This window comes from Eleginops maclovinus, chromosome 18 (genome assembly GCF_036324505.1).
Source record: "Eleginops maclovinus isolate JMC-PN-2008 ecotype Puerto Natales chromosome 18, JC_Emac_rtc_rv5, whole genome shotgun sequence".
Classification (NCBI taxonomy): Eukaryota; Metazoa; Chordata; class Actinopteri; order Perciformes; family Eleginopidae; genus Eleginops; species Eleginops maclovinus.
The window spans coordinates 6,049,602-6,076,708 of NC_086366.1; the positions used below are offsets into that span (position 1 = coordinate 6,049,602).

Sequence of the window (27,107 nt, forward strand, 5' to 3'; positions counted from 1 at the left end):
GTGCGCGTGTCCGTAAGCGCATGTCAAGATGGCCAAGTTGTCAGGAATATAACAACAGCAGGCTAACCGAGCAGCAACTTACCATTTCAGCTAACATCAACACATGCATGTGTGGCTGCTCTGTGTCTACAGACAGTGCATCCATCAGAGGTCAGTAAACAGTTTGAATGGACGCTTAGTAATGATATTTAAAGCCACTTTGGCAATGTTGTGTTGATAGAGAAGCGTGTCAACATAGCCAGGCAGAATAGAGGGTAATATACTGTGTTAAGGTTAACTTAAAGGAAATTAAACTGCCATTTTTCATATGAATATTTTCTCAGGAGGGCTTTAGAAGCGGGCTAAGTCATTGTAATGTATGCATAAACTGTATAAGATTTTATTCTGGCAGGGTACATTGATGAAAGGTGTGCCCTGATCCACTGGGAAGCAACATGAGTCTGGTTCTACATGAGCTCCTGGTTTGCTGCAGGGGGTTGGAGAACGAAAAAGCAACAGAGAGAAAGGTAATCAGACCTGCAATCCAACAATAAAATAAGTAATATTGCATTTGTCAGCCCTACTGCTGCCAAGTAAAAGTACAATTCCTACACTTTTACAGTTGTGTCCTCTCTTCATGCCTGCAGAAAGAAGCTGAGCGCTTCAGACAGTTGCTGTCAAGTCCCGAGGTGGTGCAGGAGTTGGATCGTACCTCAGGAGCTAAAGCTAAAGGCTCCAAGCAACTCACATGGGATGCTGTGTTCAGGTAATCTGAATTGGCCTTTTCGGTGCATGTGCAACCAAATGCATGTAAAGTTATACAGTGTAATACGAGGAATGTGTTGCTTCTGTGTGACAGTTATTCACTATGCAAAAACGGTTATTTTCTTTTGTACCTGCCTGCCAAGACAACAGGCCTAGCTTGTTTCCATTTCATCAGTTGAGTTTCACTTAAGTTTCCTTTCACTTTCGTTTCCTTTCAAATTTTAGATCAGTTTTTATTATTTCTTTACATTTGTATTCTTTTGACAGCTTTACCTCATTCTACTTCATGCTTCCAAAATATCATGTACATATTCTGCATGTGTGCTAAAATATTTTGAACTGTCTTGAATTTCTTGCCTTGAGTACTTAGAGCTGCATCCCATGTATAAAAAGTGCTATACAAATAATTAATACGTTTTCATTATTATTAATACTCTGTATCTTCCCCCATGTCAGATTTCTGCAGCATTATGTCCAGAAGGAAACAGCAAACTTGCAATCAGGCAAATTGAAGGTGACATCACTTACTCTGGCTAACCGGAAGAAGAAGATGGCAGATGTGTGCTGCTTGATTAAATTCTTCATTCGTTATGCAAACAAACGTAAGGGTGGTGTATTTGCCAGATCCAGCAATATATTTTTATAGGTTACTCCACCTGACTCATTGATCTGAGTACTTAGCATCATAGCAGTTGAACGTATTTGTGTGACTGCAGTAACAGCGTGTGTATCTCTGTCCCTGCAGGCGGGCCTCGTCTAAAGTGCACTGAGATACTGAAGCATGTGATGGAAGTCCTGCAGAACTCGTACACCTGTTCAACCTATGGAGAACATTATAGCAGCCTCTTGTTAAAGGACATCCTCTCTGTCCGCAAGTACTGGTGTGACACACCTTCTCAGCAGTGGCACAGTGAGTGGGAAATTGATTTAGATTAAGTATTTTTTTAAATTCCAGTTTCATACACAGTATTATTTTTGTTGTCCGATATTGTAATGCTATATCAGTCTAGTGAATCTCCTTGTTCATATGTTTGGTCCTTAGGTCTTCTGGACTTGTATTGTGATTTTTTCAACTCTTCATCCAAGTCCATCAACCGTGTCCTGGTTAGCAGAGTGATCCACACGCTGGTACAGGGTATCTGCATGCAGGCTGAAGGATTCAACAATGCTCTGTTCAGCTTCTTCTCCAAAGCGCTGCTGAATGCGAGGTAAGCATTTATAATATCATTTTAAAGAGGCCGTGTTATGTTTTTCGAGGAGTTTCCCTTTCCTGTAGTGTGTTTAATAGGTTTGTGTGCATGTTAATGGTCTGTAGAGGCTAAAATCCCAAAGTAACACTCGCATTTCTATTGGCCAACACATTGTAAGTGATAGGCTAAGGGGCGGGACATCTGTAACCAATCAGGGCAGACTGAGCTCTAGTTTCAGACAGAGGGTGAAAAGAGGTGCTGCAGCACAGGCAGTATGAGAAAAATGAAGAGCTTTTTGAACATTAAAGCATGGAGACATGTCACACAAGAGGCACAAAATACAAACATGAACCTGAAAATGATCAGAGTATGTCCTTTTTAAAATGACTGTATCACATAATTCTGCTAAACACTGTTTGAGTGCTATCAGAAAAATTATATTTTTTTCCTCATCCTGTGATCGTGTTACCCAGGCAGGAGAAACACTTGACTGTGTTGGAGCACTTCGTCTCGGCTCTCAACATCTTCTTGAGGTCTGTGGCCATGAACTGTCGGATGAGGGTGTGTCAGCTGGGAGAGGAGCTCCTGCCGTCTGTCCTGTATGTGTGGGCGGACATGAGGCCCAGTATGGCGCTCAAAGAGGGGATCGTTGAGTTTTTCAAACTGCAGATCTGTGTTCACCACCCCGAAGGAGCCAAGACACAGGATACAGGTGGAGTGATCTTCCGTTTTCTTTAAAACTATTTTGGTGTCTTGTTGTGCTGAAACCTTTGTACCTGTACGGTGAACTTGCATACTTTTGAGTGTTGTCCCATATACTATTGGTTCCTAACAATGGAGAATGAAATTAGACCTATTTAATCTTAAAAGGTTTAGCAGCTCAATCAAGAAAAACAATTCAAGAAGATCAACTGCATGAGTGATAAGAATGTCCAAATGAAAATAAAGGTGCATAAATGTACCGTGATAGATTACTATAATAAATACATCTTTGCACATCTGATTAACTAAAACAGTATTTGTATTTATTTATTGAAGAAGGGACCCATCATATAAATGTGCCAGATTTAGCCATAGAGGCTTATTTTCATCTGCAGTAACTGGCAGGTTGATTTTTGGCAACTTTCAACCGTACCCTTTTTGAACCACAGGTATGACCATACACAAATAACCATTAACTTCCTATCTGTCATATTCCAGGAGCTCATGCTGAGGACTGGAGCCGCTGGCGCAGTCTGCTCTACAACCTGTATGACGCTTTAATCCGAGAGATCAGCAGTTTAGGCAGCAGGGGGAAGTACGTCACAGGAACTCGACACATAGCCGTCAAAGACAACCTCATTGAGCTCACAGCGGATATCTGTCATCAGGTAACCCTGACCTGGAAACAGGAAAAGGCAGATTTAATTAATTTGATGTAAACCATTATAGCTTAACTAGTATTTAATATACTGCCTTCCCTTCTTGTGTTTCCTGCATGCAGCTGTTTAGTGAGGATGATGACGCCCACATCTTGGAGGTGACCCAGGCCTCCCTCAGAGCCTCCCACATGAGCAGTCCCACCCAAGGATCCGCCAGCAAGCGCCGCCGCATCGAGCGGGGCTGGGAGGTCCTCCGGGACCACCTGCAGCCTCAGAACAGTGACTTTGATGTCATTCCATGGTAGGAAAATCACAAAACAATTCTATATTATTTATATTTCTTTGTATTGTATTTTTGGCATTTTAGAAAAACTTGAATTGAATTTACAAAATAATAATAATAAAGAAATGTAAGAATAAAATGTGTCAAAAATAGTGCAGTCATAAGTACACGCAGTGCAAGTTGTTTGAGTTATTATTGGGGGGGTCAACCTTTTAATGTGGAGGATATTTTGTGGTAAAAAACAAAGTAGCCTGGTGTTACTCTGATTCCAAACCACTCCTGTAAAGAGATTTTGAAACCCTCTCCTCTCCTCTCAGGCTGCAGATCACTGCGGTGCTCACCTCTAAGTACCCGTCCATGGTCCCGGGCCAGGAGCTGGTCCCACTGCTGTCCGTGCTGCTTCAGTTCCTGGCCGAGCAGCGAAGAGGAGAGAGGGGGCCGTACGTGCTACGCTGCTTGAGGGAGGTGGCCCGGTGCCAGGCCCTCTACCCGGAGAGGGCCCAGGTCCATAGGGTGGAGCTGTCCCGCCTGTGGAGTCGGGTGTGGGCCCTCGCACTGAGAGGGGTCAGCTCAACCCAGACAGAGGTGTTCAGTCTGGACCTGCTGAGCTCCATCGTGCACGGCGGACTGATCAACATGGATAGAGAGTTCTGGAAGCTTTTCTCTGGATCAGCATGTAAACCGTCCCAGTGAGTCTCTAATCAGAGGACCAATAACAACAGAGCCGGCCAGCTGACCAATCAGTGGATTTCGACGATAAATAAGTATTTTTCTGCTTCATGGGTGTTTCTGTTTTTGTCTCCACAGAGCTGCTGCTCTCTGTTTAGCCCAGGCCCTGCTCAAGTGTTCGCCTCCCAAAAGTATCACCCCCAGCTCGGGCTGGGACTGTGTGGGGGCCTCAGAAGGACCACCAAACCTGAAGGAGACCCTCATCGCCTGGCTGCTGATGACCGATCAGAGCGACGAGATGGAGGACAGCTCCAGACCTCACCCCATCATATGCAGGTTGGCACCGTGTTGCTTTATTGGTTTTTAAAGCTCTAAATAGTTTTGGCCTTTTCATAATAACTAAATCATTTATTATTATTTCAATTAAACCTAAAGTTAAAACAAACACTCATGGTGAGGTTTATTTTCATTATTAAAGCCCATGATTATAAAACAGCCTCCCAGAAGACCTGAGGGCAACAGAGAGTGTTCATACCTTTAAGAGCCAACTCAAGACCCACTTTTAATTTGACTTTTCATTGAATTATATTTATTCAAATGTTTTCCTTTTTAATTCTTATTTTCATCCTTGTTTTATTACGTATTATTTTATCATTTAATTTAGTTTTTTTATTATTATTTCTATCCTTAATTGTTGTTATATTTTTTCTTTTGTTATAATTGTATTCTTAATTTTATTCTTATCTTATTTTCTTATTATTTTCTCCATTTTTATTTGTATTCATATTTATACCTTGTTTATCCTTATGCATTTACAGAAACAAAGTCTAAGCTTCAAAAATGGGATGTATCTTTTTGTCTTTGATTTAAGATTAAGGTCTGTAACAGTATGCTTTTTTATAATCTTGTTTTCAGAGACTTTCCTTACAATCTAATCGCGAACATCCTGGTCTCCCTGACCCTGAAGGACACCAGAACTGGGCTGCAGTTTCTGCTGGGTGCTGAAGGAGTAGAGAGGTGAGGGAAAGTGTTGCAGAGCACCACCTTTACCGACCTGATGATGAATCTACCTCTTCATACTAGGGCTGAACGATTTTGGAAAATAATCTGATTGCGATTTTTTTCCTCAATATTGCAATTGCGATTTAATATGCGATTATTTTTTCAAGGTCCTCTTCTCATGTATTTTTCAACAAACACAAGCAATAAATCAATCGTGATTACAATCGTGAACCTCGTGAGGTAGCAACAGTAGCGAGGCACGTTCTGCACAATACCTGACGTTGTGCAGCATCTTCCTTTTTAAAGCCAAAATAATTCCACACAACTGACGTGCCGCTCCTCTTTGGTACCAAACTTCCAGCCGTGCACTCTTCTGACGAGCCTGAGGCCATTGTGCAACAGGTTCAAGCGCAGCGTTGACTTCTTTCCCTGCCTGCTCGGCTTCGCTCGGCTCAATCGCAAGTCACGTGACCAGATCACGTGACCAGTCAAATCGCAGCCTTTGCGGTTGGAAAATCTCGTTTTGTCATATCGCGATGTTATCGCAAATGCAATTAATCGTTCAGCCTTACTTCACACCCCCTTGTTACACAATCCAAGTGTCATTTGTTGATTTGGGGCAAAAAATAATAACATTTTCATTTTTTTTTTAAAAGTTCCTTTTTTCAAGAACAAGCCTCAACTAACGGCAAAGACAACCTGGAAGAGATCGAGAGGCTTTACCTGCAGTTCAGCTTCAACACGCTGCCCTCAGCACTGCAAGAGGCCGACGGATCAGTGAAGGCGTCTGAACCTGACGGCCAGTTCGCCGTCGTCCCCGGCCTCAGGAACAAGCTGGAGCAATCCCTGCTTTGTGTGGCGGACAACCTACTCAACTGCTTCTCTCCTGATGTAAGAGGGTGTGTGTGTGTGTGTGTGTGTGTGTGCGTGCGTGCGTGCGTGCGTTCTTAAAGTGGCAAACATGTATTTATTCTGATTCCTGCTCCCACAGTCTCCGACGACCCCTCCGCAGTGTCTGGTGCGTTGCTTCAGTCTGCTCACTGGGGTTTTAGCAGCGTACGTTTCCACAGGGTTTCTGAGGGAGGAGGAGGCGTGCCGCTCACCGCTCTTCACTAAAGCCAAGGTATCGCTCTCATACATCCCAGGAGATTCCTTTATTCCGTGCTTAAATATCTTAAATTCTTAAAGGGGCCCTATTATGCTATCTGGGGTGTAATGTTATAGGTTTTTGAGAGTCTGCTCTGGTTTCAGACAGAGGGTGAAAAGAGGTGCTGCAGCACAGGCAGTATGAGAAGAATAAAATGCTTTTTGAACATTAAAGCATGGAGACATGTCCCAGTAGAGGCACAACATATTAATATGAAACTGAACATGAGTAGAATATGTCCTCGTTAAACAATTTTTCTCAGCATAATCTAACGTTGTTGGTGTGTGTGTGTGTCCAGACTCTGGCCCAGGACTTCAGCGGTTATGTTTCCGCTGTGAGAGTGAAGATGGCAGAGGAAGGAACCATGAGCACACTGAGGTCCATCATGAAGCTCTGCACACAGTCAGCCTGCAGAAATAACAAGGTGACTAAAGCATCCACCATGACGGTATGCTTCATGCTGAAATCTGTGTGATACATCAGAATACCTGACTGGTCTCACCTGCTCACTTGGGGTTTTGCATCACACTTGTAATCGCAATCCTTTCCACCACAATTACACATTCATGGCACTTGCAAATGCACCCATAGTAACTGGTTCTGGAATGGGGTTTTTAAATTGATTAAATGGTAAAAATGAATGCAAAATAAAGCAGATTCAAAGTGTTTCTTACTTTGTTTAGCCCCTGGCACCTTCTTTTTTTGGTCTGTCTACAGCTTCAACCTCAGGCCAATCAACACTCACACATCAGAATTAAGAGTCCTTTTAAAAAAAAAATGTATGGAGTAATTATTTATTCCTTCTTTTCCCAGGATAAAATTAGCCCCATCTGGTCCACTCTGTTCATTATGATTCTGCCGGCCAGTCTGCTCACTGAACTGGCTGAGATCTGCAAACTGTTGGTAAGATAATATGTTGTATAAACACAAAGCAGATATATACGTATATAAGATGTTAGTGCCCTGGGATTAAGTAAAAAGAGATATTTGTGAACTGAAATGATGTAACTTCCTTCCCTGCCTCAGTTAAGCAGCGTCTCTAAGAGAGTGAATGTTGTGGATGAGGACGATCACATGGAGGAGGACTGGGACGTCACCAGGACTGAACAAGGGGACGACATCGACCTGTTCGAGGAGGGGGGCGAGTCCCACAGCAGCAGCAGCAACGGGACCCACAGACAGCAGGGAGACAGCAGTGAGGGCTCCTGTGGGCCAGGTGAGAGAAGATAATGTGATCTGAATGTCAAAGAAGAATTTGTTGTCATTTATTATGACTAATGCAAAAAAAGCTGTGGAAAAGAAACTCACTCTGGAGGGAACTCTAGGATTTTAGCCTTTGCAGACCATTTACATGCACACAAACCTATATAACACACGAAAGGAAAAGGAACAAAAAGCAGAATAAGACTTCTTTAGTTTGCTGATCTTAGTTGGGGTGATAAAAGGTAGAGTAAGGTTGGTTCTCCTCCTTTAGGTGCAAAGAGTCTGTTAGCAGAGGATCATCTGGCCCAGCAGGACCTGGCTCTGCTGAGCGTCCTGGACTTCCTGTGTGAGTGCGGCTCCATGCAGCCCGTCCACACTCTGCTCTTCAAACCGCAGGAGGTGCGGCGCAGGCTGCTGCTGCTGGCCGAGCAGGTGGACTTCAACAAAGCTCTGCACGTAAACATGGTGGGTAACAGCAGCTGTTGTGGAGAGTCATCGCTGCAGTGACGGTTCATCGGATGAGCTTTAATGTCTGCTTCTCTTCCAGTACCTGGTCCTGCTGAAGAAGCTTCCTGCTGAGGACTCACTCTCTCCGGAGGATTTTGATTCACTGCTTCGTCCTCTAGCGTAGGGAAATCTCTCTGACTTTAAAATGTATCCGTAAAATCAAATATCTTGTTCTTTAATGAATTTCTTGTGCTGTGTGTGCAGGGACCTGTGTTCCCTGCACCGTCAGGACCAGGAGATCTGTGCCGCTGTGCTGCTGGGTTTGCTACCCTCCGTCATGAGCCTCGGGAAAACCCAGCACATGCCCGAGGAGATGAGACACGTCCAGGGATCCCTGCTGCAAGTGGTGTCTGGATTCTGGTCAGCAGCATCATTTTATAAACATAAACATTGGGGAGGGATGAAGGAGGATCAGATGTAAAATTGTTCCTAGTTGTCACAGGAAAGCAAAGTCTCAGCATTATTAAGTTTCAGTCATTTTTAAAGGGATAGGAGCAGTTTTACATGAATCACACATTGCATTTCTATCCTTTCTGTGCTCTCTGTAACTCGTTAGTGTTTCAGTTTTTGAAGCTAACTGAATCACCATGCTGTGTTTCAGTATCCTGAGCCAAACGGGGAAATGCGTTGCCACTGTACGAGCCGCTTTAGTGAGATGTCTGGTTGCCCTGCTGGAGGTGAGCTCTCACGTAATTCACTTTTAGAGACCACGATTATGTTTTTGACTGTTTTTATGTTGGCATAAGTGTGTTTTTGATTCAGAATATTAAAGCTATGTGCACACACTGATGGAAGAGATATGTGCACACTACAGCCTTGTCTGGAGTCGTTTATTCTTGTTGATTTAGCAGCGCCTCTTCTTGTGTCTCTGACAGGCCGACCCGTTTTGTGAGTGGGCGGTGTTGAGTATCAGAGCGGAGGATAGCCCCGTGTCCATCCTCCTCCCCTCTCACCTCGCCGACACACACCACCAGGTCCGCATGCTGGTAGCCATGTCAGTAGAGAGGTGAGACACTGTTCCTCAAACTTATATTAAGAATGTTCCCCAGCAAAATGTTCTTTGAGCCCCTGACAGCTTTATTGAATTTGACGGCATCTTTTGATAATTTAGTAAGAAGCGAGGGTCTCTTTTTTTACTTATTTTTCTGTGTTGGACCAGGTTGTTTCTTGAGATGAGACCAGGACGTTTGGAGAAGAGGAAGATGCTGCCGCTGAAACACCAGCAGGCGGCTTTTGAGAACGTCTACCTGAAGGCTCAGGAAGGAATGAGGCTCCAAGTGAGTGCATTATATGCTCTTATAAATCAGGATTGTGTTCGTGTTTGACGCCCCTAATGCTTGCTGTGTGTGTGTGTGTGATGCACAGAGGAGCAGCTCTGCAGAGGAGCAGCAGGACGAGGCGTTCAACAGGAAGGCGGCGCTGCTGAAGAGTCTGTCCGTGGTGATGTGCTGCAGCCCCGTCTGTGAGAAGCAGTCTCTGTTCGCCCTCTTCCAGTCCTACAAGGAGAACAACATCGAGGAGCAGCTCATCAAGAAGGTAAACAAACAGGGAACTGTGCATTGTGGAAATGAATTACCAAAATGCTAATTGATGTTGGGAAATTACTACATTTTCTACAAAATAATAATAAAATAGGAGCTGCTTTGTGTAGTTGGACAAGGCTTCTTGTAAACCAGCGCTGCAGATGAATTCATTTTAAAAATGATATTCATGCAAGAATCTTTATTTCTTTTATCATTATTCATCCATTTTAAAATGAATACTCGAGTGAATATACTGTAATTATCATATTACTTCATAGTTATTGTTACATGTTGTTGTATAATGTGTACATTTTCACTTGAACTTCTCTATGTTTATTTAAATATTTATATTTATTTTATTTCATTGAGCAACTGTTCGAAAATACAATTTCCCCAAGATAAATCAAGTATTCTGATTCTGAATTTCATGTAATTTATGAATGTATTTATTTATTCATTTAATTTCTTACTAACTTGTTTATTTTGTACTTGTTTTCTTACTTATTTATTCACTATCTCATTCATTTATTTACTAACTTACTGAATTACTTACTTATTACATTAATTTGTGTTAGAATTGTTTTTTTTTTTTTTTTGTCAAAAATATTAAGGATTCAGGCGCACCACTTTTTAAATGTTAGTAGCTTTTTAAAGAGAGCGGAGTGACAGGTTCCTGTGTTTGGTTTCATCCCAGATGTTGTGCAGTGTTTCCAGAGTGCTGGGCTACAGAAGTGTGAAGACGTTCGTCAGCTCTCACCTGTACTACCTGGTGGCTGAGTGGCTGGCGCAGAGACAGTCTGACGATCGCTACACCCTGGGATCCTTCCCCTTCACCCTTCTCGACCACGATGCAGTCAAGGATTTCTACAAGTGAGTGACTAAACTTCTATTGTTTCATATTTTATGCACAAGAATCTGCTTTATCGCATAAAGCCCTGTCATAAACACTAAGGAACATAACCTTCCAAAATCCCTGTGTCTCCTTTAAGCTCCTCCTACCAGGTGTTGATCCCCCACTTGGTCTTCCTGGATGACTTTGAGCAGGTGAAGTCTATCGGCAGGTACCTGGAGAAGGACTGGAGAGAGCTACTGGCCGACTGTTTTCCTAAGATCATGGTCAACATCCTGCCGTACTTCGCCTTGTCGGGCCAGGATGCTCAGGTGGCTCAGAAGAGAGAGAAAGCCCACAGAGTGTACGACCTGCTCAAAGACGCCAGCTGCCTGGGCAAACAGGTAAACACAGCGGTTTAAAAGAAGGTAACCCTTTCCTGTAGAGGGTTATATAGGTTTGTGTGCATGTAAATGGTCTGCAAAGGCTAAAATCCAAAAGTTCAATAACCAATTTGACTCTGTTCTCCATGTTTGTTCATCTGTCTGCAGCAAATAGACAGCCTGATCAACAGTAACCTGGCAGACATCGTGGTGGAGCTACTGATGACTCTGTATGAAGGAAGTGAAGGAGAGAGAGGAGAGCTGAAGTGCTTTATAGGGTAATGAAAGTTCAAATATCTGTCCATTTTTGTATTTGTTTATACACTGCCTGGCCAAAAAAAAGGTCACACTCTAATATTCGTTGGACCGCCTTTAGCTTTGATTACGGCACGCATTCGCTGTGGCATCGTTTCCACGAGCTTCTGCAACGTCACAACATTTATTTCTGTCTTGCATTCATTGTTCGCTAAGATCCTGTGTTGATGACGGGAGATTCGGACCACTGCGCAAGGTCTTCTCCAGCACATCCCAAAGATTCTCAATCGGGTTCATGTCTGGACTCTGTGGTGGCCAATCCATGTGTGAAAATGATGTCTCGTGCTCCCTGAACCACTCTTTCACAATTTGAGCCCGATGGATCCTGGCATTGTCATCTTGGAACATGCCTGTGAAAAAAAATCCATTGACGGAATAACCTGGTCCTTCAGTATACTCAGGTAGTCAGCTGACCTCATTCTTTGGGCACATTGCTGAACCTAGACCAGACCAACTGCAGCAACCCCAGATCATAGCACTGCCCCCCACAGGCCTGTGACCTTTTTTTGAGCTGGGCAGTGTATTTGTATTCCTTAATAAGGGTAATAAAGTTAATAAGTGTGTCTTTCTATAAATCTTAATTATTAAAATGACTGGCTTTACATCTGTTTTCAGTGAACTGGACCCCGTACCAAACCCACCGTATTTCGAGTCTTACGTCATTAAAGCGACACTGGACTACCTCAGCAAGTGTCACAGCGCAAACCACAAGTCTTTGGTCGCCATCTTGTCAAAAACACCGGTAAGACTTTTTGCAAATGTGGAACTACATAACTTTTAGGCCCCATGTACACACAGTGTCTTTTTCTGGCTGAAAGGTGCTGGGAAAAGACCTGCTCCCTGCTCTCATCGCTTTTTCACTAACTTCATCTACTTTCTTATTATTTTGTATTTTATTTGACATTTTACTTTAATTTGTTATGTTTATATATCTTATTTTATCATTTTATACCCTCTGCTGCATATACTATGCTGCATATACTATTATTGTAACTGTCGTCCTCTCTCTGTGCTGCAGATTTCCATCCAGAGGATCCTGCTGGCGGTGTGTGAGCGAGCAGCGGAGACGACCAACAGCTACGAGCGTCACCGCATCCTCCTCATGTATCACCTGTTCGTCAGCCTGCTGCTCCGAGAGGTGAAGGACGGCCTCGGAGGAGCCTGGGCCTTCGTCCTCAGAGACATCATCTACACACTCATTCACTACATCAACAGCAGGTAAGTGCACACACACACACACACACACACACACACACACACACACACACACACACACACACTCACTCACAGGTAACAGACACGGGATTGAGGGATGTTCACATTGTTACAGCAAAATGGGGTCAGCGTAGATAAAGAGCTATTCTTTTTTTATTGTATCATTTATTGGACATTTTACTCAATTACTTATGTTTATATATCTAATTCTATCTTTTTATTTAACATTTCTTCTTCTTTCAATTGTAATTTTTAATTATATGTGTTTTATTTATATTTGATTTTATCCTTTTTAGTTTTTCTTTTATTTGAAATTATTAATTTAATTTGTTTATATTTCCTTAATGGCCCATTCTAACTTATATTTATATAATATTTTATTATTCTAACTTTTTATAATATGATTTATTTTTATTTATTATATTTTATTAAAGATTTTAGTAACATTTCTGTGATTTTTTATGTATATACATATATATATATATATCTATATAATTTATATCATATTTGATTTAGTTATTATATTATTGAATTAATTCTAAAATACAGCAACTGTCAAGAAAACACTATTTCCACCAGGATAAATACATTATTTCTGATAGCACATCAGTGTTATTGCACATCAGTGCTGTTATATTATGTGTTGTGTTGCTGTATACACACACTGCTCACCGTGTTGCTCCTCTCGTCCTCAGACCGGTTCAGTGTGACGAGGTTTCTACCCGCAGCCTCTCTCTGTGCTGTGACCTCTTGACCTCTGTCTGCCGCGCAGCGCTGCAGTTCTGTGATGACGCTCTGGACTGCCACCTGCAGGTCATCGTCGGGACACTCACCGCTCAGGTGACCAGCCGGCCCGGCATCTCACAGCAGGTAAGATACAGCAAGTCTACTCGATTGCTTTCTGTATCACAATATTGCAAATTTAATATAAATTCTATTTTAAAGAGGCCGTGTTGTGCTAAAACAAACATGGCTTCTTTCAGCATTTACGTGCCACACACTCTCACTGTTCCTCCTCTCCTGCAGGTGCTCAGCCTGTTGCAGTTTCTGGTGATAGAAAACCAGCAGAAGTTAAAAGGGGCCATCAGCAGGCTAGAGCCTTTCCCTGACCTCACTGAGTTCAGAGAGCTGCGGTCTGTGCAGCACAAACTCAAATACAACACTGGGAGCTTCACACTGAGACAGGTAACCGCAGAAGTGCCCGAATCTGTGGCCCATAGAGCGGGCACACTTGAGTTCGGCTTAAGCCCCACCTCCGATCTCCTTCTCTCAGTCAAATGGATGGAGAGGGAGAATAATTCTGGATTCGACTTCTAGCCCGTTTTACAACTTTTATGTCTCTCTGTTTGCTGTGGAATTGGCAAGTTTGACCATCAAAAATGATTGGAATCGTACAGAAATAACATTTTTATAAAACTAATCAGCGGGAAATACATACATCATTATTTATGTATGATTTTTTTACTTTTGGTAACAGCTATTTTTAGGTGAGGCTATGCCTCCCCTGACCGCACGCCTCTGTTGGAAATGAGTTATCAATGATAAATCAAAATCCTAAATCTCATTGCTGACCTACATCCTCTGTGTTCTCCCTTTGACAGGAGATAGCCCACTTCCTGTCCGTGACATCCTGTGACTCCTTACCTCTGACCCGACTGGAGGGTCTGAAGGAGATGACCCGGCAGCTGCACGACAACAAGGCCCAGATCAGAGAGCTGCTCAAGGAGTGCCACGGTAATGATGCCACAAAATGCATTAAATACTTGTGGCATGTTAGAGGTCCTGCAAGCTTGTTCTTAATGTCTCCTCATATATAATATATAATCTGTTTTGTAGATGAGCCCTCTGATAGTGTGCTGGTGAAGCTGGTCCTCAGTCTGCTGCAGCTCTGTAAGCTAGCTGCCAACCACCCCGGAGGAGCGGACATTCTGGGTATGAAATAAATATAATTTTCTCCCATTTTTTCCCATTAATGGTGGAGTGTCTCTAAGGGGTTTTCCCTTTTGCACTGGGAGGGTCAAAAGACCGAGTGTGTAGCATTTCCTTGTATGTTGAGGGGAGATCTACTCTGGAATTACGGGAGCAACTTTGATTCAAACTTGGTCATGTGATTCATTTGCATGAACTTGTCTCTGCAGAGGCGGCCGGCAGCTGTCTGGGAGAGCTGGGTCCGGTAGATTTCTCCACCATCGCCCTACTGCACGGCAGAGACCCCCTCTATGAGAAGGCTGTTTCTCTCTTCACTTCCACTGAGTCCCAGTGTCTTTACATCATCCTCAACTGCATGAACGATGCACTCACGCAACAGCGGTATGCCCATGTATAAATCTCAGAAATAAAAAATCTGTCTACGTATTTGTTTTACGCAATTGATAACTCTTTCCTGTGTGTGTGTGTGTGTGTCTGTCTGTGTGTCAGTATTGAGGTGAGGAAGGCAGCGGTTCAGTGTGTGAAGAACATCCTCGCAACTCAATCTGGAGTCGACTTCTGGGAGCAACACAAAGACAACCGAGACCCCATGCTGGCCTACCTCAACCCCTTCAGAAAGGCCAAGAAGACGGTGAGTTAACCATGTGTCATATCTAATGCATTTATACCAATAACGAATACATATCAAACCTAACATGTTTAAGACCCATTTTCTAAACACAAACCTTTATTTTGATATACAAATGTGTGTTATTGTATTAAAATTGTATAGATTGTATTATTAGGTTTCAAGGTTTCAAGGTTTCAAGGTTTTATTTGTCATATGCACAGCAGATACAGCGTATATGTTGGCAATGAAAATCTTATGTCGCGTGCTCCTCCAACAACTCAACATGCATGGTGCAAAAGATAAATAAAGTAGTGCAAAAAGAGAGAAGAATATTTACAATATTAACAATAAAGATTTGAGGATGTGAAATATATACATATGTGGAATACATTGAAAGTATTTAAATACTTTACACTGTTGAATGAGGTGGTATGGACAGATGCATATATTATGTATAGCAGATGTATATGGCAGATATGTACAATATATAGATATGTGTACTATAAACAGATATGTATGGCAGATGTGTATAATATATATGTATGTGTGTACTATAAACAGATGTTAGTACACAAAGATGTTGTGTGTACGGCACTATAGAGTCACTACACTGGCTTTTTACTTCTTATAATATTATATTATTTTAGTTTTTATTTTATTCTTTTTATTTTATCAGACATTTTGAATTCTTTTCTAATGTTTATTTAATATTTTTATATTTTTTATTAAACAGTTTATCTATTTAACTCTTTTAGTTATTTAATTTCATTTGAATATTTAAATGTTTTATCCTTTATCTGACTTTTTAATATGTAACAGCTGTGTGTCTGTCGTCCCTCATCAGGGAGCAGCTGTGACAGCAGAGGAGGATTTGGGTGCGAGGCAGAAGCTGGAGAGTCGGGACTTCTGGATCCCCCGGGCGGGCGGACACAAGGCCTGGCTGAAGGCTCTGTGCACCGCCCTGCTGGACAGCGGAGGAGTCAGAGTGAAGCTCTGCTGCTGTCCCGACCGCTGTGTCTGGTGAGCACACGGACGTTTACAGAGGCCCTATTATGCTTTTTGGGGATTTCCCTTTCCTAAACGGTCTGCAAAGACTAGAATCCCTGTGTTCTGCTCTAACTGCCCCTTACTCGCTGTGTCTCCAGGAGAGGGTGGACTGCTGTCAGAGGCTGCTGCCGCTCATCATCCACTCCATCCTGCTGGAGAATGTGAACGGCTCCTGGAGGCAGCTGCTCTCCTCTCGCATTCAGGACTTCTTCAGCTTTTGTTCCAGGAGCGCTCAGGCCTCCAGCCGCTCCGCCACGCCTCTCAACTCTGACTCCGGTAGGACTGAGTGTATATGCTATATGGAGACACGCCCTAGAGAAAAATAAGGATAATCTTTTCTCTTTATCTATTCACATTCTATGTTTTATTCATCTTTTCAGAGTCCTCAGACTCGGCCAGTCAGGGCCTGTATGATAAGACTTCTCTGCGTACCATGCTGGCTGTCATCGACTATCTGAGACACCAACACAGATCACTGGAGGCTAATAGGTCTGGACATTGGTTTTCTTATATAAATAAAGGTTTAGTGACTGCTCTTTATCCTATTAGCTCATGCTGTGTGTGTGAAATAAACACTGGTTTCTTCTTCCAGTAACTCCCACGGCACCGTGTGCGACTCCAACTTCTGGCTGGAGCTGAACTACCTGGAGGTGGCCAAAGCTGCTCAGTCCTGCTCGGCTCACTTCACCGCCCTGCTGTACACGGAGATCTACGTGGACAAGATCAAAGCCAACATGGATGACAGTCGGAGGTGTGCAAGAAGGGATCATTTATAGACGTAGGATTTGAAAGCATGTATTTATGCATGCTCCAGTAATAAGACATTTGCACAATACTTATTTTTTATTTTGTGCAGAACCAAGTCCAGATCGTCTCGTAGGATTAATTTCGAAGAGAACAGCCAGAGCTTCACCATCTCCAGCCTGACGGAGAAGAGCATGGAGGACACAAACATCAGCCTGCAGGTCACTGCTCCTAAATTGACAATACAAAGCTGTTGCTAATTCAAATGTTTGCTTGAAGTCTCTTAAGAAATGCTAAGGTTCAATACTTAAGCCCCTTATGTAAGTCCAGGGTATTGACCCCCAAGTTCAGAACTTCTTAGCTTCAGAAATAAAAAGTATAGTGGTATAAAAAAAAAAATGATTGAATAATTTCCCCAACATTATTAGGTTAGGAACCACAATGCAATGGCAGTAACATATTTATTAAGGTAATATGTTTCTGCAGGAGCTGCTGATCGAGGTGTATCGCAGCATCGGGGAGCCTGACAGTCTGTACGGCTGCGGGGGGGAGACGCTGACCAGTCCACTGACCAGGTGAGCAATAATAACGAACTATTGATTCACTAATACAGTAATATTTCTGTTGTCATTTTTTTGTGTGTTTTTTGGTTGTATTAATGACTTCTTTTTATTGGATTTTAGTTGTTAAAAATGATTGTTATTTTATCAACCAATTGTTTTATTATAATTTAGTTTTAAGCTATAATTGTATACGACTTCTATCCCTAGTTTTTATTTCATGGTGTTTCACTGCCAGTGACTTTTTTTATTCTTTCAATATTTGTGTGTTTATTCAAGGTCCATATTATTCTTTCTTATTTTCATCTTATCAGTGTGTGTGAATCAGTGCACAACTAAAGTGTGATGGCTTAATGTTTAGGATTCGAACCTATGAGCACGAGGCGATGTGGGGGAAGGCCCTAACTTCATACGACCTTCACTCTACCCTGCCAGAGGTCACTCGACAAGTGGGAATTGTGGAGGTAAAATAATGAAGGTCAGATGAGGCCTTGTTTGGTGGTGATGCAGGGTGATGCAGCCTCTTCTGTTGTACACCGACAGGGCCTGCAGCACTTCGGTCTGAGCGGCATCCTCGCCACCTACATGAGGGGGCTGGAGAGCGAGGGGGTGGAGTGGGGTGCCGAGCTCCGAGAGCTCCGCTTCCAGGCCGCCTGGAGGAACACTCAGTGGGACTGTGAGCTGACGGAGAGGTGAGGAGGGGGAAGACATTGACACACACATCAGAGAATCAGAGGCAACTAATACACACTTTTCTCCTTTAAATCTGATTTCAGGAGCGAGAAATCCAAACTGGGCTTCCATGAATCTGTGTTCTGTTCCCTGCAAGCGCTGAGGGACAAAGAGTTCTCCATATTTGATGAAACTATGAAACAGGCCAGGTAAAAACTAATTTCAACACTTATTAAAGAGGACAAATTCTGCTCATTTTCAGGTTCATATTAGAATTTAGTTCCTCTACTGTTTCCATGCTTTAATGTTCAGAAAGCTCTTTATTTTTCTCATGCTGCCTGTGCTGCAGCACCTCTTTTCACCCTCTGTCTGAAACCAGAGCCCAGCCTAACCAAAAAGTCCAATGGTCCGCTCTCTGTTGTACACCAATTCCCCCATGCATGATGTTTTCTGTCCACAGGGGTGCAGAGGTGGAGGAGCTGTGCAGGGGCAGTCTGGAGGCGGTGTCCTCTCTGTATCCGGCCCTCAGGAACCTGCAGAGCATCAGGGAGCTGGAGAGTGTGAAGCAGCTCTTTAGCAGGTATTTAAGCCTTCAAGGGGTCTCACAATATCTGATCTACCTAGAGTAAATCAGAGTAGTAGTAAATATGTTTTTTTGGTCCTCTTCCCATCAGGCCCTTCTCGGATGTGTTTCTGCGGGAGGTGTGCAGCCGCTGGCTGCAGCACTCCCTGCTGCTCGCTGACAGCGACTTCTCTCTGGTGGAGCCCATCCTGGCCGTGCGCTCTGTGGCCCAGCAGACCCTGATAGGCAGGGTGGAAGATCCAGACAGCTCCCAGTACCTCAGCTCTCTGCTCACTGAACACCTGATGGAGCTCTGCAGGCTGGCCCGCACTGCCGGGAACACACAGGTAGAGTGTGTGTGTGTGTGTGTGTGTGTGTGTGTCCTTTTATTGTCAAAATATATAATCTGACAAATCCAAAACAGTAACAGTGTTGTGATTGCTGTACAGCTGGCAGAGCGGGCGGTCCTGCAGATGAAGCAGCTTGGTGGTGGAGTGGGCGGTTCCTGGGCGTCATCAGCTGTGTCGTCATGGCGACTGGAGGAAGCCCAGGTGTTCTGGGCGAAGGGAGAGCAGGGCCTCGCCCTCGGGCTGCTCAGACAGATGATCCACAACCTGGAGGAAAAGGTCAGAGGACATGGAAATATAGCCTCTTTGGTGTATTAAATACCTGACTGTAGTTATGAAACATTCCTAGAGTCATCAAGTCATGCTGTATTTTTCACATTGTAATAGTAATGTCTAAAATGCAGTATTTTTGCAAAGTTTAACACAACGTTGTAACAAAATATAACCCATTTAGATTGAGCCGTTTCTACACAGGCCCATATTTATCGTCATGCATCACATTATTTAAGTCCCTATGTTTTGTCTTGTTGTTCAGGTGGACTTCAACCCTGCTGTGGTTCCGGTCTACACTGAGAGTCTCCGGCTGTGTGGGAACTGGCTGGCTGAGACCTGCCTGGAAAACCCTGGAATAATCCTGGAGAAATACCTGGAGAGGGTAAGAGGAGGAGGAAAGACATATTGCACTTCAACGGATAGTGGCTCAGGGAAACAGCTATCTGTTTTCATACAAATAATTAGCAGAACTATCTTCTTCGCACACACCTTTTGTAATGTTTATGTGATTTGGAAAGCTGGAAAAACAGGTCTCAAAATATGCAATATGTAATTTTCTAACACCCTGTGGAACACATTCACACACCCCTCCCTCAGGCAGGCAAAGTGTTGATGGGACACTGTGACGTCCTTTTTGTCTCTCCTGTTTCGGTGTGTCAGGCGGTGGAGGTCATCGAGGAGCCGTCCCACGTTAAGGACTCCCGGCTGCAGAGTCAGCGCACCGAAGCCTTCCTGTCTCTCGCTCGCTTCTCCGACGCTCAGTACCAGAGCATCGACAAATACATGACCTCCTCCGAGTTCGACAACAAGCAGGCGCTGCTGGAGAAGGCCAGGGAGGAAGTGGACCTGATGAAGGAGAAGAAAGTGATATCCAACAGGTCTGTGCTCTGATGATTCATCTTCCTTAAATACACAAAAAGGAACTTTAGGTGGCTCTAATAGATGCTTTTGCTTCTATGTATCTATCTGACTGCCCAGGTACACGATAAAGGTGGAGAGGGAGATGGAGCTTGATCAGAAGGCTCTGTCCAACCTGCAGGCGGACCGGCAGCGCTTCTTGTGTAAGGCGGTGGAGAACTACATCAAGTGTCTGGAGCAGGGAGAGGAGCACGACACCTGGGTGTTCCGTCTGGCTTCACTGTGGCTGGAGAACGCCAACGTTAAGGCTGTGAACAACATGATGAAGGTTAGAGGAGCTGTTTGAATGCCCTAGATCATATGAAAGGAGCTTCAATACTTCCTTTATTATCTCCTTTAGCTTAGGGTACAATAGACTATCCTTTAGGAAAGGAAAGGAGATAGTGCTGTCCCACAATTATTTGGAAAAACCAGAGGACCTCATTTTTTTGACAGTTACCTAGAGGTGCATTGCATTTAGATTAAGAATGAAAGTCGTCGACAGGCTCAATGGTTTGAATTTGACTTACTTTGTGTTGCAGAAAGGGGTGAAGCAGATCCCTTCCTACAAGTTCCTGCCTCTCATGTACCAGCTGGCTGCTCGCATGGGAACCAAGATGGCAAGTGGCTCCACCGAGGACACAGGCTTCCACGATGTACTCAGCGCGGTAATGCCACTACAAATATATTTTCTTTGACCAGTGCAAACTTTTAGTCGATGCAGATAATGGATAATAAAAATCCTTTGCTCCTCACAGCTGATCTGCAGGGCGTCCCTGGAGCACCCTCACCACACGATCTTCATCATCCTCGCCCTGGTGAACGCCAACAAAGACGAGAACTTCTGCAAGTCGCGGCTGACTAAGAGCGCTCCACGGCAGCCCTCACCATTCGACCTGGTGAGCCTTTCATTGGATCATTCTCCATTTGTGTGTGACTTAAATCTGACACATATTCATGATATGGGAAAACAAAGGAGAATACGTGAGTCGGGTCCTTAAAGAAACAATTTAAAGCGCTCTCCTGGACAAAATCATGATATTAATAATGTGCTGTGGGCCCTCTTTTCACCCTCTGTCTGAAACCAGAGCCCAGTCTGCTCTAATTGGTTAGCTGGCCTGCTCTGTTGTGATTATTCAACATGCTTAGAGATGTCCCCTTACCTCTATCACAAAGTGTTGGAGCGCCAGCCAATAGAAGCACGAGTGTTACATAGTGATGTCATTATGTCCTGGAAGTAGAAGAGTCCAATGAAGGCGTTAAGTCTTTGCAGACCATTTACATGCACTAAAACCTTTATAACACACTACAGGAAAGGGACGGCAAAAAGCAAAACAGGCCCTGTTAAACATTCAGTGATGCTTTTCTGGTGCAGGAACGTTCAGATGTGGCCCAGAAGATCATCAGTGCGATAAAGAAAAAAAGAGGCAAGATGATCCGAGGAATCGAGCGTCTGTGTGACGCCTACATCACTCTGGCATACATGGACGCCAGCAGACACAAGACTGAGAAGAGTGAGCAGTCAGAGCTCTGTGATTTCATCTGACTTTATTCCATGTCTGTGTGATGATTGTGAGATGACCCTGAAATGTGAATTCTGCTTTGTTTCCTTGTGTTATTTAAGAGGCTATTCCCATCCCTGCGGATCAGCCCATCATGCAAATCAAAGACCTAGATGAGGTTGCCATCCCAACAATGGAGATCAAGGTAAAATTTCCGTTTCTTTTTTTGAAATGTAATTCATTAAAACGCTTACTTACATTTTTATGGATGCTATGAGTTTTTAATAATGAGGCCCTATTCTGATTTTTGGGCTTTTCCCTGTCCTGTAGTGTGTCATTTAGGTTTGTGTGCATGTAAATGGTTGGCAAAGGCTAAAATCCCTGTGAGACAAAAACATTTCTTTATTCCAACAGGTGGATCCGTCCGGCTGCTATGAGAACCTGGTGACAATCAGGTCCTTCCTGCCTCAGTATCGCCTCGCCGGAGGAGTCAACCTGCCGAAGATCATCGACTGTGTCGGCTCCGACGGCACGAGCCGGAGACAGCTGGTGAAGGTGAGAGAGACTCTGAGGGTGTGCTCAAAAGTGTTTGAAGTCAGAAGTTTGACTTTCTGATAAGAGAGTTTATATAACACACACATGTGCAAAGACTTTTCTTCTCTTTGGTGTGTGTGTGTGTGTGTGTCTGTGTGTGTTCCTGGCTAAACAAATCCCCTCTCTTTGAAGTTAAAGCTGCTTTTGTGTGCGATTAAAGTCCTGACAACAGATCTGCTCTCTCTCTCTCTGTTTTCCATTTCACTTCAGTAATGATTAATGTTGTTTTTGTACCGGGACAAAGTTTGTTAGATTACTTTGACACCTTTGTAATGAGGACATTCTTCAGGACTGTGTGTGTGTGTGTGTGTGTGTGTGTGTGTGTGTGTGTGTGTGTGTGTGTGTGTGTGTGTGTGTGTGTGTGTGTGTGTGTGTGTGTGTGTGTGTGTGTGTGTGTGTGTGTGTGTGTGTGTGTGTGTGTGTGTGTGTGTGTGTGTGTTCGTGTGTTCGTGTGTGTGTGTGTGTGTGTGTGTGTGTGTGTGTTTTTGCTGAAACACTTCTCAGCTATTTTAAGGCTAATAATTTACCACTGAGACACTTTGGAGCGTCATGATGAAATAGCACTTTTTCTGATGTTTAGCTTCAGTGCATTTTATTTTTACGCGGATAAGCTATATTAATAAAATACTAGTATATAAAAAATGGACACTAAATGAAAGAATAAGACATTTGTTGGAGTTTAAATGACCATTATAAATAACAGATGTATAATGGTTATACAAACCTGTTCCTTTGTAATATTTGTAGAACACTGGATTAAACTGAAGCTTCTGTGGTTCCCTATATTTTCCCCGCTGACCTTTGCCCTCTGGTGTGACAGGGTCAGGACGACCTGCGTCAGGACGCAGTGATGCAGCAGGTGTTCAGCATGTGCTCCAATCTGCTGCAGCGCAACACGGACACTCGCAAGAGGAAGCTCAACATCCGACGATACAAGGTCACACGCATAATCAATCGATACTTTTGCACTGTATGATGACCTGCAGGGTGGTAGTTGGTTCCTACTAGTCCAGTCCAGTGGTCTCCAGTCAGTGTAACACATGTCTCTGATGCTGATTCCTCTGCTTTCTCGTCTGCCTTCATTCCCATCAACTTGTCTTTGTCTCCTCTGTCCCAGGTTGTGCCGTTCTCGCAGCGCAGCGGGGTGTTGGAGTGGTGTTCAGGCACCGTGCCCATCGGGGAGTTTCTGATCGATCCCAGTAAAGGAGCCCACAAACGCTTCAGACCGCAGGACGCCACCAACTTGGCCAGCCGCAGGAAGATGATGGTACTGCTGCAGCAAATATAATCAGCTCAAACATTCACGATTACTGAGGGATTTATTTGTTGGTTTCACTCTTTTTCCCGCTTTGCAGAATTTATTCCACTACCAACTTGGAGCCTTATTGTAAAAACAAAGCCCTATCTGAAATCCTATTTTATCTTAGTTTAGGATTAGATCAGACAGTTTTAAAAGCAGGTATTTTACTTGTAACACAGTATTTTTTAGATGTGTATAACATATGATGTTTGGAACAGGATAATGACAATATGTTCCTGTAATGATGTGCTGTCCATGTTGTCCCCGCTGTCTCTACAGGAGGCTCAGAAGTTGGCGTTTGACGAGAAGATGCAGGCGTTCAGCGAGGTGTGCCAGAACTTCAGGCCGGTCTTCAGGTATTTCTGCATGGAGCGATTCCTGGACCCCGCGGTGTGGATGGAGAAGCGGCTGGCTTACACTCGCAGCGTGGCCACCTCTTCCATAGGTATACATTATCAGGAACATTACATAGTATCAGAGCTATTTTTCATTGCATTGTAACAAATTATAGGGATAACAATTGTTTTTTCAGGCTTGCAAAAACAATTGGACATGCACTAAAACCTCGATTTTGAATATTCAAATTTTTTGCTATATAAGAAAAGTAGCTGATCCTTTTTAACTCTGTTTTGAAATTCAAACAATATATTTCCAACTTTTCCAACAACTGTTTTGTGTCCTCAGTCGGATACATCGTGGGCCTGGGGGACCGACACATCCAGAATATCCTAGTTGATGAGCAGACGGCTGAACTGGTGCACATCGATTTAGGTAAAATGTTATTTGTTTTTATTTGTTTTACCAAAGGAAGTTTAAAGTTCAAAGGTGAGGCTGTGTTAACGGGGTTTCCCACTCTCCCCCCCCTGCCTGAAACGCCTCTATTGGACTCCTTGCATCTCAACACATCCCTCTCTTTCTGTTCCCTCTCTTGTTTCTGGAGTGCAGGTGTGGCCTTCGAGCAGGGGAAGATCCTGCCCACCCCCGAGACCGTCCCCTTCAGACTGTCCAGAGACATCGTGGACGGAATGGGCATCACCGGAGTGGAGGGGGTTTTCAGGAGGTGAGGCGGACAATTAGGGAGTTCATTAGATATTTAAAAACCAAGACCAAGAAATCCATCCTTTTCGTGTGATGTTTCTTTCCATTGTAGTTGTCCTTCTAGCACGTTAGTCACCGAGTTAACTACAAACATGACTACACATTAACTACAAAGTACACACTTGACCTTACCTGTATTCTCGAAAACATTCCATTCATTTAAGTTCAGATGCCATGTCATATTTACAGTCGATCATTTGCTTATTGTCTGTTTCTTTTCCACATTATTTATTTGTTATTTATTCATAATTTTAACAGCAAATAATACAATATAATAAAACAATACAAAGAAATAAATACAAGGATCGCTGGAAGGCTGAGTGTAAGAAGGGTCTTTCTTTCTCCTCCGGGAGGATGTTTTAAAGTTTAGCTTTATCCCTTTTGACTTTAAGCCAGGATTTAGGAACATATTTATAAGAGGTTGACTGTGGTGCCTTCAAAGACACCCTGATAAATGGAGAAATGTAATGATATTACCTATTTTCTCTGCTTAGATGTTGTGAGAAGACTATGGAGGTGATGAGGAACTCTCAAGAAGCTCTGGTGACTATTGTAGAGGTAAGATCTCTCATACACACACACACACACACACACACACACACACACAGACACCTAATATACACTAGAATCACTTCTATGTTCAGCGCTGCCTCTGTGTGTGAATGTGGTGTTCAGGTGCTGCTATACGACCCTCTGTTCGACTGGACCATGAACCCGCTGAAGGCCTTCTACCTGCAGCTTGACGAGCAGCAGGAGCTCAACCCCACGCTCGGCTCCACCATGGGGGGGGAGGACATGGACAACCCCCGTAAATCCAGGTGCCACAGTAGATGATAATGATAATAATCATAGAAAGCTTAATTTGTGCAGCACTTTTCATATACAGGGTGCAGCTCAAAGTTCTCTAACAATATAGCACACAAGCCAAACAGTAAATTCAATTAAGGTCTATAAATAATAATAATAATAATAATCCAAAAGTTTACAACAGATTTCCCACTGAGTGAAAGTAATACAGAAAAAATACAGAATTAACATATACAATAAAATAGTAAAAATAATAAATAAATAAGACAATAAAAAAAGAAGTAATAATATTAAACCAATAGTAAATAAATAAACCTCAATAATAAATCAAATTAAAAAATGTAAATAATTAGTCAAAATTAGACAAATTTAATCAATTTAATAAATGGGTAATACACAAATAAAAAGTATAATAAATACTATAACACACATTTTAGAGTGTGCTATTTAAAGGCTAATAAAAAAAGTTTTCTGCTGTGATTTGAAAAATGTCCCCTGAGTTGCCTCTAAGATTTTCCAGTAGCGCGTTTCAGATAAAAAATGATCTGAAAGCATATATTTTCATTCCAAATTCAGAACCCTTACAGTGAGGTTTTATTTGGATTCTATCTCTGTCTTACCTCCCGACTCTCTACCCCCTGCAGCGACAGTCAGAGCTACAACAAGGTGGCGAAGCGGGTGCTGCTGAGGCTGCAGGAGAAGCTGAAGGGGGTGGAGGAGGGCACGGTGCTGAGTGTGGGGGGGCAGGTCAACCTGCTCATCCAACAGGCCATGGACCCCAAAAACCTCAGCAGACTCTTCCCCGGCTGGCAGGCCTGGGTGTAGACTGAGGAGGAACACTGTGTGCTGCAGGAAACAAAGGGAACCGACATTTTATATTTCTCCTCGGGTGATGAGTTGCTTTCTTGGCTTCTGGAAAGAAACTCCCTTTTAAGAAGTCAAACTAGGTAAACAGAAACCTAGATGTTACGCAAACCTACGGAGGAGGATTTGGGCCAAATGTGATATCTTTTTTAGATTTGACCAAAATGTTTTACGTATTTTTGGGGAAAGTCAGGATTCAGAAAAAAACCTGCATTATAATTGTTTTCATTTCAGATTTTAAAGACAGAATTTTTACTAAGAAATTATTATTTTTTGACCCCTTTTATACAAATGTGTTTTGGTTTTACTCATTTTTGACAAAAGGCAGTTCTATGTGGTTTTTAAAACTAACATTCACAAAAATATCAAAACATAATATTAAATTGTTCATTTCTGCTTACCTTTGCACTTTAACAGAACACAGTCATTTCGCCTTAATTCCTGCACAATAAACCATAAAATGCTGCAATAATCCGATAATCTAACCAAAGCTTGAAGGAATTTTCAAAGACCAAGGCCTAAGATGTTTATTTTTAATGTGAATGTTTTCCTACTGTTGACTGTTGTATGAAATTTTGCCAATGACTACCAGAGGTTTTTTTTACAGTGAATAAATGCCTTATGAATGTATGATATGCCTTATCCAGCTGGGATTTAGTTCAGCTCTTTGTTCGTTCTTTTTTACTATTAACTAAGTGAATGTTATTATATGCTGTATGGAGTATCTCTTACAGGGCTTCCATAAATATGTGTAAGTGAAATGTCAAATGTTTAAAAGCAACTTTATCCTACTTTTTATTGATGATTTTATGATGATCTCTCTGTCATTAAATAAATGATAAAACATTGATTATACTTTCTTGGTTTAAATTGGATCCGGAAAGTGAATTGAACTGACTGTTGATTCACAGATATTACCACTCTTTGCAT

The 27,107-nt window shown here is 42.9% G+C and overlaps 1 protein-coding gene across 1 annotated transcript; it reads left to right on the forward strand.

Annotated features, from left to right (window-relative positions):
• The first annotated feature begins 29 nt into the window (after nt 1–29).
• On the forward strand, nt 30–27,027 carry atm (ATM serine/threonine kinase). Its single transcript, XM_063907663.1, is given in 64 exon segments — nt 30–150; nt 392–506; nt 627–745; nt 1,201–1,346; nt 1,490–1,654; nt 1,787–1,952; nt 2,408–2,646; nt 3,135–3,304; nt 3,418–3,596; nt 3,896–4,267; nt 4,386–4,583; nt 5,163–5,264; nt 5,906–6,140; nt 6,241–6,372; nt 6,695–6,820; nt 7,210–7,299; nt 7,423–7,612; nt 7,871–8,064; nt 8,147–8,226; nt 8,311–8,466; nt 8,708–8,783; nt 8,982–9,112; nt 9,266–9,383; nt 9,472–9,642; nt 10,324–10,499; nt 10,619–10,862; nt 11,010–11,119; nt 11,772–11,898; nt 12,175–12,374; nt 13,067–13,241; nt 13,398–13,556; nt 13,973–14,105; nt 14,208–14,303; nt 14,510–14,681; nt 14,790–14,931; nt 15,755–15,893; nt 15,896–15,930; nt 16,056–16,233; nt 16,338–16,446; nt 16,550–16,708; nt 16,814–16,922; nt 17,188–17,276; nt 17,623–17,725; nt 17,805–17,953; nt 18,038–18,142; nt 18,394–18,513; nt 18,608–18,842; nt 18,945–19,121; nt 19,378–19,497; nt 19,776–19,993; nt 20,094–20,301; nt 20,555–20,680; nt 20,771–20,911; nt 21,388–21,526; nt 21,637–21,719; nt 21,929–22,069; nt 22,929–23,045; nt 23,226–23,375; nt 23,688–23,853; nt 24,093–24,179; nt 24,354–24,468; nt 25,001–25,064; nt 25,182–25,324; nt 25,958–27,027. Coding segments are annotated over 63 exon segments (9,267 nt in total). The 5' UTR covers nt 30–150; nt 392–434; the 3' UTR covers nt 26,139–27,027.
• Nucleotides 27,028–27,107: the final 80 nt, after the last annotated feature.